The sequence below is a fragment of the Cotesia glomerata genome, linkage group LG3 (assembly GCF_020080835.1).
Source record: "Cotesia glomerata isolate CgM1 linkage group LG3, MPM_Cglom_v2.3, whole genome shotgun sequence".
NCBI lineage: Eukaryota > Metazoa > Arthropoda > Insecta > Hymenoptera > Braconidae > Cotesia > Cotesia glomerata.
In genome coordinates, this window is record NC_058160.1 from 5397001 (window position 1) to 5409190 (window position 12190).

Sequence of the window (12190 nt, forward strand, 5' to 3'; positions counted from 1 at the left end):
CTCAGTACTTCGTTCAGTAATTTAGTATTGTAAATATTGAAAAAAATTAAACTTACATTTGTTTTTAATTGTTGACTCAAATTATTTTTATAATGAGCTGCCAAAATAATACTTGCCGCATCCCGCCAGTTCTTCATAATTATTAAATTACAAAATATACTTTTGAAGCCACAGCATTAAAAATTTTGCTTTATAAAATTGTAGGTTAAGATAACAGCAAAGATAAAAACGCGAAATCTACTTAAAAAACCAAACTAGATTAAAAAAAAAATTTTAATAAAACAAAATTAAACTTTCAATATTTAAATATCTTTAATAAAATATTTACAATATAAACAAATATTAAATTTGTATTTCGAATGAAAATGGTTGCTATTAAAATATTAAAAACTATTTTTTGGTTTTATCAGAGCCAGTAGCAGCAAGTAATAATTCGTATAGTTGGTAAATTTGTTCATCGCGTAATTTTTCTAAATCATTAACTTCTAAGCTTTTACCCAGCGGCTTCGCAGAAATGGGACCGCGTAAGCCCAGCTGTTTTGCTATCGTTATAGCGTACTCCTAAAAAAAAATATATATTCATTATAAAACTATTGAATTATAATTAAAAAAAAAAAAAAAAAATTAATGACACTATTATTGTATAATAAATACTGTAATCAATAAATATAATTATAATTACCGTCCATTCATTCATAAAAACGTGAGATTCTGCTTCATTGCAATTTTTATGTCTCCGAAATTCGTCACGGACATAAGGAGTACCAAGTGATTGCATTTCAGTCGGCAAACCACGGTGCAATTTTAATATTGTTTTGTACAGAGTTCTTACTCGTTGGACATGCGTTAATGTCATAATACTTAGTGTCAATAAATAAATAAATAACAATTAAAAAAATCAAAATACTGATTAATTATTATTGACAGTAAATGGTCATTAAAATTTATTTTCTATTAAAAATAATTAACAAAAATTGTTTTTTTATTTATTTTACGCAATAAAAAATTTAATTTAAATTTTAAATTTAAATATTCACTATTTTTTCTAGGAAATTGTTTATTATTGCACGAATTTTTTGAACGCGTAGTAGCTAGGTTAGGATCAATGTTTTTGTCCTAGAAAGTGCGCGTAAAATGGAGGAACGTAAAATTGGACTACGTCAGGCGACACAACACGTGGAATAGCCTAAAATTTTTTTAAATTAACAAACGGAATACTGAAACTGAATAGAAACATTCGAAACGTCACAAGCAAATGGGCAAGATGGCACGACAGCAGCAAGGTGACGTTGACGAGTTGTTTGACGTTAAAAACCACTTTTATATTGGAAATTATCAGCAATGTATCAACGAAGCACAAAAAGTCAAGGTAATTATTGTTCACTAATCATTGAGATTTATTTTGTGCTGCTGGTATTGATTTATTGATGGTATTGTTTTGGAAAATTACACTGCAGAGGTCCATGTGTGCCGCATGCTGCTCATTTTTTTTCTGATTAATTTTTTATTATTTTATGTAATATAAGTCAGTATTTTTATTTTTAAGTGTCATTTTTAATTGATGAGGAGTAGTTGTTTTTTGGCTTGTTTTTAGGTGAGTGTTTGTTGAATTGAGTTGAGAATTTTGACTGAGTTATAAGTTCTAGGCTACGTTTCATTATCAGCTAATGATATTGATGATAGCAGACACTTGACAGTTTTTTTTATTATTAATTAAAAATTTACTTTGTTGAAGAAATATTAAAAAACTAAGCACACATTTTATTTTTTTACTTTTTATTTGTTTAAAATGAAAAATGACAAATTTTCAAGTTGAATAATATTTTTTATGAAAATTAAATTAGCCGACATCTCAAAAATTTTTATAACTTGATTTATTAAAAAATTATTTTTAAAAAAATAAAAAAAAAAAAATTTCACATACAGAAGTTTGAAAAATTACGCGTGCAATTTTTTAAAAATATTTGTTGCGTCCAAAAAAAAAATATTATTTTTCTTATTGTCGTTTAAACGAATAAACGCGTAATATATTTTCTCTCGACAGTAAATTTTATTCTGATTTGTGTAATCCCTAAAAATTATTCCGTTTTATTTTTTCTTTAAGAATAATGTCGAAGTTTTAAAGATCCTTTACAACAATAAGCTCCTATACTTTCAATATTACTATTTTACTCAATACTATAAACGTTCCTAACCAAATGAAAGAAGACATTAAAAACTAATTATCCAAATACATTTCTCGAGCCATTAAAATAATCCTAAACAAATAATGAGTAACCCAAGGAAAGAGCATTGGATTTAAGTTTAAATTCTACGGGGTCATAAAATATCCATTAAGAGTCCCAAACTACGGCTCCCTAAAGTTTAAAAGTAATTTGTATAACTAACAATTGTATTTTTAAAGTGACTAAATAATTTTCCTTATTACCTACGACGAATAAGATTTTATCACGACACGATAACTAATTACATAGCTTAACAAAAAGTATCTATAGAAATGGAAAAATTCCAGAACTCTAATATAAATCATCTCCTTATTTTAGAAACAATTTTATAAATAAATTATTTCTTCTATCTAAAAATAATAATCACAAAAATCCAATAAACAACACGATCCCGGTCTATAGGCTGAAAAGCTTGGGCCGAAAACAAATTAATTTATTTAGTCCATCATATGGACATAACATATTATTTTAGTCTTAATTAGTCTTAACATTTGATAGTTTTCTTAGTTTTTTTTTTAGTAAAAAAAATTACAACAAACTACTTATTTATAAAAATGTAATGAAAATAATAAATTTAAATATTTCATAATTATTTATAATTTCAGCTCTATTTATTTTCATAATTAGAGTTAATAATCAGCTGATTTTTTTAGTCTATGTGACAGTAGAAAAAAAAATTTTTTTTTTAATTTTGATAAAATATAAAAAAATTTCGGTGTACTTTCATAAAATTTTTTTTAAATATTGAAATTGTTATGAAATAAAAAAAATGAAGTTAGTAGACATCTAATCAATTTTTTGATTTTTATAACAATTAAATTATTATGAAAAAAATATAATATAAGATTTCACATGCAGAAATAAAAAAAATTTGTAGATAAAAATTTCTTTTTAATACTTCTTTTGAAACAGTTAATTTCTTGAAAAATTTACAAAAATTTTCAGATATCTGCTGATTTCAGTGTCATAAAAAAATTGTCAGAGTTCTTTACTTTAAGACTTAATCATTAAAAATAAAAAAATTTTATTTAAACTATTCTAATTTAAATGTATTTAGATTATTTCACTTTCCAAGCGGCACAAATTTTTTTTTGTTTGTTTTATTGAATTTAAGTTGACAATTATTAATTTGTCAACTTCTTGTTGAGTAAAATCTATGAAAAAGTCAACATTTTTTTTGGGACGCTTGGGTTAGTAAAAAATTCAACAAAATAATTTAAAATAAAATTTTCATATTCCAGCCAACGACAGTAGATGTTGCATTGGAGCGAGATGTTTTTCTCTACCGCGCTTACATAGCACAGCGAAAATTTCGCGTAGTTTTGGATGAAATTAATGAATCTTCACCAGCAGAATTGAAACCATTTAAAATACTGGCCGAGTACTTTGCGTCTCCTAACAGGCGTGAAACAATACTAGCTGAGCTGGACCGCGCTACTGGCTACTCTATTATTGATAACAATAATTTGATGATAGTAGCAGCTACTATTTACTACCATGAGAAGAATTTAGAGTCCGCGTTACGAGTGTTGCAGAACGCTAATAATCTTGAATGCATGGCTCTGACACTGCAGATTTACTTGAAAATGGACCGTCTGGATCTGGCAAAAAAAGAGCTAAAAGCCATGCAAGATAAGGACGATGATGCTACCTTGACACAGTTGGCACAGGCTTGGATTAATATTAATAGTGGTGGTGATAAGTTGCAAGAAGCCTACTATATCTTCCAGGTAAATATATATTATTTCAGTTCATTTAATTTATGTAGCAGAGATAAATTTAATAGAATTTTTTTTTACTGATGAGATTAATCATATTGGTTTTAATTTATTCAGTAAAAAATGAAAATCATCTATATTATTAAGAGAATAAGAAAAATTTTGTGTCCAGGATAGTCATATGATAAAATCGGTTTTTTTTTTAGTGAAATTTAATGTCATTATAAAGGTCTTGACTTGAATTTGTGCCTTTTCAAGGTTTCATATGATTTTCACCGATAGTCAATTTATTATGATTTAAGTATTTAGGCTGCTTTCGAAAATTCTCTATCTCTAGATACATAATTAAGAAATTACCTTATATCTTTAAAAATGTCAATTATTAAGAAATTACCTTTTATTTTGAGAAATATTGAAATTTTTAAAGATATAAACTCATCCCGATGTTACACTCATCGAGACCTTTCATTTGAGTACCCACGTCAATTTTTCATATATTTTATATATTTATATATTCCACAAATACCATATATATAAAATATATAAAAAATGCCATGTGGGTACTTAAATTAAAGGTTTCAATGAGTGTAACATCGGGATGAGCTTATATCTTTAAAAATGTAAATTATTAAGAAATTACCTTTTATTTTGAGAAATATTGACATTTTTAAAGATATAAGCTCATCCCGATGTTACACTCATCGAGACCTTTCATTTGAGTACCCACATCAACTTTTTCATATATTTATATATATTACATATATGTATATATGAAAAATATATCAAAATGCATGTGGGTACTTAAATGAAAGCTCTTGATGAGTGTAACATCGGGGTGAGTTTATATCTTTAAAAACGTCAATATTTAAGAAAGTACCGTGCAATTTAACAAAAGTTATTATTTAATAAAGCAAAATTTTATTTACTTATATTTCACAAGTCACGACAATCACATAGTGACTGCAAGATTGCTAGTTTAAATTAACTGATGAAGATTATTTAACATTGGATATTTTTTATTTTAAAAATTGTATTAAAAATAATCGTATAATTAATTGTTTTAATAAAGAAGCTATAATTAAATTTTCAACAAAAGTTGAATCAAAATTGGATATCTTAATTATTTTAATAAAAAGAATTACTAAATTAAGAAGAGAATAATTTTTTTTTTTTGATAAAATTGTAATTTTACAAATAAAAAATGTTGATCGATAAAAAATGCTGCAATAAAATAAAAATTTGCTGAAAATTTTTTTAAACCCCAGTGGTATAATCCCTAGTCGGCTTGGTGCCAGGTTCATTAATATTCACTAGATCTTACCAAAAAAATATTATGCAGAATTTTTTTTCCGAGGGTTGAATTTTAATTTTATCAGAAAAAAAAAATTACATTTTAATTATTTTAATTTTTTTATTGATCTAATTAATGATTGAGAATTGTTTAATTTATTTTTAAAGTTTATTACTAACAAAATTTTTTTATCTTCCAAGCTTTAAAAATTTGTTTCTTTGCAAAGCAGAAAATTATTAAAAAAATAAATATTTATCAAAAGTTAAAAAATAATAATTTTTTATTTTAAATTTCAGGAAATGATTGATAAATATTCCAGTACAAGTATGTTACTAAACGGACAAGCAACCTGTTTTATTGGTCAAGCTAAATACGAGGAAGCTGAAAGTGCATTGCAAGAATCTCTCGACAAAGACAGTAACAACCCTGACACCCTGATAAACATGATTGTACTTGCACAACACATGGGAAAACCACCAGAGGTTGCTAATCGTTATTTAAGTCAACTGAAGGATTCGAACCTAGACCATCCTTTCGTGAAAGAATATTTACAAAAAGAAGCTGAGTTCCAAAGGCTTTGTAGTCAGTACTCATTATCAGCTTGAATTTTATACTACCAATTTCTTTTTATATTGTTATAATTAATTACAAATTACTTAATAATACAGATTGAATTTTACTATCATGAAGCATTTAATGATAACTTTAAATTTAAATTATCAAAATTTAAAAAACGAGACAAGAATTACATATAAAGACATTGCTGCCATTTTGTAATCAATTTTCAATAGAAGAAAATTATAATTAATATATACATGGATACATTTGTCAATTTTTTTTAAATATATTTAGATAGAAATTTGATAATGGTTTAACTATAGCTTGGATGTAACTGTTAGGTAGAGAGTTTAAATGCAGGTAATGAGTACTGACTTTTGAAGATTTCATTGAAGTAGAATATTTAATAAAATAAAAAATGAATTTAATTGGTGAATAAATAATGTAGATTTTTAAATATTTAGTTACATTAATAAATAATAATTATATTTATAAAATTAATTTCAATTTATAAACTTGGTTTTCTTTATTTTTTTTTACATTCTACTGGAAGTTAATCAGGGTAATTTTTTAAATTATATATTATTTAAACATCTAATTACATGCACGGGTTGAATTTATTTTTTTAATGTTTCTTAAATTATTAATATAATTAATAATATCAGATTTAGTGAATGAATTTAAAGAGAAAAGAAAAGTATTATGTAAAGTTTGCTCCTAATAAAGACAATATGAAAGTTCATTAATTTAATTTGCGTGTGATTTTTTTTTTTTTTTAGTATATTGTTTATTGTTACTGCGATAACTTAGTAATTAGTCAGTGACAAGTTAGTGATTAGATGATAGATTTTCGACTTGTAATATTTTTAATAGTTTTTGATCATATATTTACAAATATATAAACCATACATACGATTTTTAACTTCTCGATATGAAAATCAATGATTTTAAAAAAGTCGGGAAGTTATTAGTTTCATCCCGGTTTCCGAATTGATGTATGTAAAATGTTTTTTTTGGAATAACTTTCAAACAGATGTTACGATCAATTCCAAAATCTAATCAGCTCTTAAACTCAAAAAACGATTTCGATTGCTGCAAACCGTATTAAAATCAGTTAATTAACGAAAAATTTCCAAAAAAGTGTTTTTTTGCATAGCTTCAAAATTTTACGTCTAATCGTTTGGTAGATAATAATCTTTTTACCCCACGAAAAAAAACTTATAATTAGAATATTAAAAAAATATATTTCATTTTATATACAAAATATAGGTGAACTATATTCAAAATATACTTGCATCTATTTCAAGTATAATTCAAATGTAAGCAAATTATATTCGGTTTACTGAACTTTTTACCGTTTTTGATGTATGAGAAGTATATTTCAATTAAAAGTAAAATATATTATTAATATATTTATATTATATAATAAATATAAGCTATGAAATATAACCGGAACACCTCAAAACTTCGAAAAATATAATATCTTGAACGTTTGGAACCCGTACATAGCGGGAAATTTCACGAATGGCCTGCAGGGTCAACTATTTATCAGATATTTTTTTATTCAAAATTTTTAGATTGACAGTTAATGAAGATTGTTCAATTTTCTGGTATCAGAAGAAAGTTGAAAAGTTTTCACTATGTATTCATAATATACACGGAAAAAAGTAAACTGTAATAAATAACAGTCGATTTATAATAAGTAATGATTAACTGCTAAAAATTACCATTTGAAACAGTAAAATCGTGATTTTACTATTCACTTTATAATATTTACCATTTAAACGTTACAATTTACTCTTTACATGGAAGAAAATACTATTTCAAACAGTAATATTCGCTATGTAAATGTCTAAAATGTTAAAGTATAATAATTAAGAATTCAGACTTTGATATTTATGATTTCGTACCTAAAAAATGATCTTATGATATGTAAAAAGTATAAAATAAAGTTAGTTAATTTCTAATACAAGCAACGTCAATATTTACAAAGTAAAATGATAAATTTTAAACGCAACGCTAAAAATCAAACTGTAATTATTGACTTGCTTGAACTGGTAAAATGTATATTTTAAAAGTATAATTTTTACTGTTTTAAATGTTAAATTTTCCCAGAGTGAGACTCCCTTATTCTCTTTCATCTGAGTTCTCCTTCTCCTCATAATATGGACTATATATTGAAATGGCAATTTTTACTATTTGAAACTGTAATTTTTTAAGATGAAAGAGTCGTTATTTACTATAGTGACAGTTACTAATCACTTATTTTGGATATTAAATTATAAATTGTGGCTTTTATACTTTCTACATTAAGTTCTGTAATATTTATATTTTTGCCACCCCGATGCCCGCTTTACTGTTTGAAACTATAAAAATTAATCGGAATCCGAGTGAATATTACAGTTTACTTTTTTCCGTGTACATATAGCTCATGGAAAGCATACGGTGATGTTGATGCGAGTTCCATGATTTTTGTTCACCTAAAAAGTGCTCAACGCGCCTAAAGACATTTTCACTTAAAAAAAAAAAAAAATAATAAATAAATGAAAGCAGAAGGATACTTGTATTTGTACGTAAAAGAATTATACAGAACCCTTGAATTAACGCTGCGTGAATATAGATCCCTTATATTCAGGTGGTGACAATTTATCAAGAGTGTTTTATGTTTAAAGAGCCAGTAATAAATCATAAACAGAAAAAATAAGAATATTCAATTTTTATAAATTAAAAGAGTTTGACTAAAGCAAAAATTATTATGATACATGAAGACACTAAAATTTTGAGCAGTATAACTAGACACTAATTTTATGAATTATGCAATAAATCTTATTAGTCTGAAACTGTTCACCTTTACAGTTAGTTCATTTATTAATTCATATTAAAAAACCGTATTTTATTTTATTTAAAAAGAAATAATAAATATTATAACATTATTATAAACTATTTTAAAAAAGTATTATAAAAGCACTATCAGTGATTCGTCAATAGAAAAAAAAAAATGTCAAAACTTTAGTCTGTCCGCGTTTTTTATTTTACTCTTAAACCATTTTTTTGGTCACAAAAAATAATCACGAAAAATTCTACGTAAAAAAGATTTAATTCTAACAAAAATAAATTTTTTATAGATAGCTTAAATTTTTCATTGATAATTATAAATTAATAAATTAAGTCATATTGGATGTTCACTAAAAAAAACTACAAACACAAAAAATATTCGCTAACATTTAATTAAAAATTAAAAAAATAATAATTGTTAAGTTATTATATTGACAAATACCTCCATAAAATAAATTTGAAAACAATTTCTATTCGTTTGTACTAATGATCTCATCTAATGCCGAAAGTGTTATCCTAGAGTATATACTACTTAATTTTGTAATCAACCTTAGGTAAGTAATTATATATTTATTATATAATTATATATTAATTATATATTATATATTTCATCCGCCTAAAAGTTTTTATCATTATCAGTATTATTTTATCATGAACCAAAGTCATGAGTAAGTGTATTTTTCCACAATAATCAATTTTCAAATTAAAAAAAGGTTTCTTCATTCTCCGCTACTTAATGGATTTTTTAATTATCTATTTCCTAGAAAAGGATTTTTTTCGAAATTTTCATTTGTTTAAAAGAAAAACATAAAACTACAATAGCTTTATAATCATGAGTACAACAAGGATAGTATCGTTTCTCGCAGTGAGCGCGATGCGAGAAAAAAAAAGAATTGGCTGTTAATGTGATTCAAAAATCTAGAATAAATATTTTACTTCAAATATTTTTTTTTTTTTTAATTGAAGTTGAACATGATCAAGAAACTGAAAATAGAAAAAAAAATTTATTAATTTGTTCACAGGATATTTTTGGACTCTAAGTATTATTCAGTGATTTATTTTATTATTATACAACATTTCATTTTTTTCAGAACTTTAATCAAGTATTATAATAGAAAAACAATAATTATCTTTAAAATTACAACATATTATTAATTTAAAAATTTACGAAACTCATTTTAACTTTTAAAATCAATAATATATTGTAATTTTAAAGTTAATTATTGTATTTCTGTTACAATACTTGATAAAATTTTAAAAAGAACGAAACTTTGTACAAAAATGAAATCAATCTTTGAATAGTACGTGGAGTCAAAATATATTCTGTAAGCAAATTCATAAGTTTAAAATAATGAACATGAACCGATGTTATGCATTAAAAAAAATAAAAAATCTTTCAATATTTTGTTGCTTGATGACGAACTTATTTATTTCTCAAAATTTATTTTAATAAAACATTTTACAACTTTCATTTCAAATCTTACTTATCCACGCCTTCGAGTTGATCTGATGAAGAGATAACCCAAAGGGACTAATAGCTTCCACAGTATTTAAAGAAGCTACCGAAGCACACCACAGACATTCTTTCAAAAAGAAGACAGACTGCTAGTCAAAAAGTTTTAAACAACCAAAAAATTACCAGTTCATAAATATGGAAAGTTTTAAAATAAACTTAGCGTTGATATTCTTCTTTATTGCATTTGCCAGCGCAATAAACAAACCAGATGTAAGTAAAATTTTTTAAACTACACTGAGAAAAAAAAATTCTTTTACTCAATTAACAATTTCTTGGTTCAAGAAATTCGATGACGATCAAATATTCTATTATTATTAATTATTAATTTCTGAAGAGAAGAGCATTAATATTTATCTTTGGATAATAGATAAACAAGAGAATAGCTTTATTTAAATTAAGTAAAAATTATTTCAATCAATTTAACAAGTTCTTGAGCTAAGAATATATATTCTTGAAAATTTTCAAGAACATGAATTCTTGTATAGAAAATTTTCTTAATAAAAGTATTTTTTTTCTCAGTGTACATTGTATAATTACCATAAATTTTTATAAAAAATAAAATAATAATAAATATAATTAATTAATTATAGCCTGAAGAATACAGATTTTCCTACATATGTTACGAAAACTCAGTGGTAGTTTCTTTTGAACAGCAATTACCCTACGAAGTTCATCTGTACACAGTATCTTCAGACAAAAACGAGTCTGAATGCTCGAGAATTTTCACTCCAAATGAACCAGCGGTAAAGGAATTAAACTTCAAATCCTGTTCATACGCTGCCCGAAAATTCCAAGTATATGTTGACGAACAATACGGCAGATCTTTAAAGCAACATTTCTTCTTAGTTAATTGTCAAGTTCCAGAATTTCAAAGAGAAATTTCTATTTGGAAGAAATTGTTGCAAATGTTTAAATTATATAAAAAATAATAAGTAAAACCCTTCAATTGTTTGTTATAAAACTATATGAACTGTAATTATTTTTCATAATAAAAATATTATTATTTTATTTGAGCTCTGTTTGTTCTAATATTAGTTATTAATGACTGTTACTCGCCTGCTCCGCTGGGCGCTATATAAAATTGCATTTTTAGATCTAAACTTGAAATTTAATTAGAGTATTGTTTTGACTGCACAGATTCTAAATTCTATCGAATTGGCATGTACCTTTTATCCATTTAATTACTCTAGCTAATATTCATTGTAACTTTCAATGTGCAATTATTATAGCATTCCCGTGTATTTCTCACAAAAATGAATAATACACTGATAGAAGGATTTATTTGTATTAAAAAAATATTTGTTAATAGTTAACAAATCATTTATTAGAGACCATTTTTTAGTATCAAAAAAATATTTCTTAGTATTTAAAATGATTTGTTTGTATTTAATAAATCTGATATTCATTTATTAAATATTAATAAATCTTTTTAAATACTAAGAAATATTTGTTAAGGACTAAAAAGTGGTCTCTAATAAATGATTTGTTAAATATTAACAAATATTTTTAACTATAAACAAATCCTTTTATCAGTGTAATTGAAATAAAAAAAAAAAATTTGTAATGAGCATTGAAAGTTTCAGTTAAAGAAATTGCAGGTCTCATAAGTGAAAAAATCTTATTAGTATGTAAACGTAACTTATAGAATTAATAAATTTATTTTAAACAAATGATAATTGAATAGAATAAATTTAGTTACAATAAAAATTCATTATTTATAAGTCAAAAAATATAGGTCTCGGATAAGTAATCACCAATAGATCATATAATGTTACCGAAATAATTATTTCTTGGATCAATTACTGAAAAATATAGTCCAGAAAATTGTTTCAAATTTAGAGACTGATCTTATCAGCCGTTTTTGATAAATTTTGCTCACCGACTTTGAAAAGACTATTTTGAGGAAAAAGCGTTTAAAGTTTTTGATCTCGCCCCCATTTGTATAAAAAATGCCCTAATGATTTACAAATATTTGTATTTGTTTTGAATATATTCCGGAACATATGGGCATGCGTTCACTTGTGTCTAGTTTTACTCAAAATTTATT

General features: G+C 24.7%; 4 protein-coding genes across 5 annotated transcripts in view; 2 read left to right on the plus strand and 2 right to left on the minus strand.

Moving 5' to 3' along the window:
• The window catches only part of LOC123260728 (nucleoside diphosphate-linked moiety X motif 19-like), a 6260-nt gene extending 5979 nt beyond the window's left edge, over positions 1-281 (minus strand). Inside the window, exon 1 of one of the 2 annotated variants that reach the window (XM_044722001.1) lies at positions 113-281. In XM_044722001.1, coding sequence (XP_044577936.1) covers positions 113-137 — 25 coding nt within the window. In that variant the 5' untranslated portion in view covers positions 138-281. Of the gene's footprint in view, positions 1-56 lie in introns of both variants that reach the window. The other variant, XM_044722000.1, reaches the window with a different exon arrangement.
• An 8-nt stretch (positions 282-289) lies between these two features.
• On the minus strand, positions 290-955 carry LOC123260730 (succinate dehydrogenase assembly factor 3, mitochondrial). The gene is made up of 2 exons (XM_044722004.1): positions 683-955; positions 290-561 (listed from the first exon to the last, which is right to left on the minus strand). Exons 1-2 carry the CDS (start codon positions 854-856, stop codon positions 391-393), a joined length of 345 nt encoding a protein of 114 aa, XP_044577939.1. The 5' UTR covers positions 857-955; the 3' UTR covers positions 290-390.
• Positions 956-1031: 76 nt separating this feature from the next.
• LOC123260729 (coatomer subunit epsilon) lies at positions 1032-6543 on the plus strand (the record flags this gene model as incomplete). Its single annotated transcript, XM_044722002.1, is given in 3 exon segments — positions 1032-1369; positions 3467-3955; positions 5531-6543. Coding segments are annotated over 3 exon segments (912 nt in total). The 3' UTR covers positions 5840-6543.
• A 3650-nt stretch (positions 6544-10193) lies between these two features.
• On the plus strand, positions 10194-11100 carry LOC123261501. The gene is made up of 2 exons (XM_044723112.1): positions 10194-10353; positions 10734-11100. Exons 1-2 carry the CDS (start codon positions 10279-10281, stop codon positions 11070-11072), a joined length of 414 nt encoding a protein of 137 aa, XP_044579047.1. The 5' UTR covers positions 10194-10278; the 3' UTR covers positions 11073-11100.
• Positions 11101-12190: the final 1090 nt, after the last annotated feature.

Excerpts from the sequence above, each read along its gene's own strand:
- LOC123260730 (XM_044722004.1), bottom strand. The coding sequence starts at position 856 with ATGACATTAACGCATGTCCAACGAGTAAGAACTCTGTACAAAACAATA. Across the intron at positions 562-682 it reads TTTTTATGAATGAATGGACG|GAGTACGCTATAACGATAGC; the intron begins GTAATTATAATT and ends ATTTTTTTTTAG.
- LOC123261501 (XM_044723112.1), top strand. The coding sequence starts at position 10,279 with ATGGAAAGTTTTAAAATAAACTTAGCGTTGATATTCTTCTTTATTGCA. Across the intron at positions 10,354-10,733 it reads GCGCAATAAACAAACCAGAT|CCTGAAGAATACAGATTTTC; the intron begins GTAAGTAAAATT and ends AATTAATTATAG.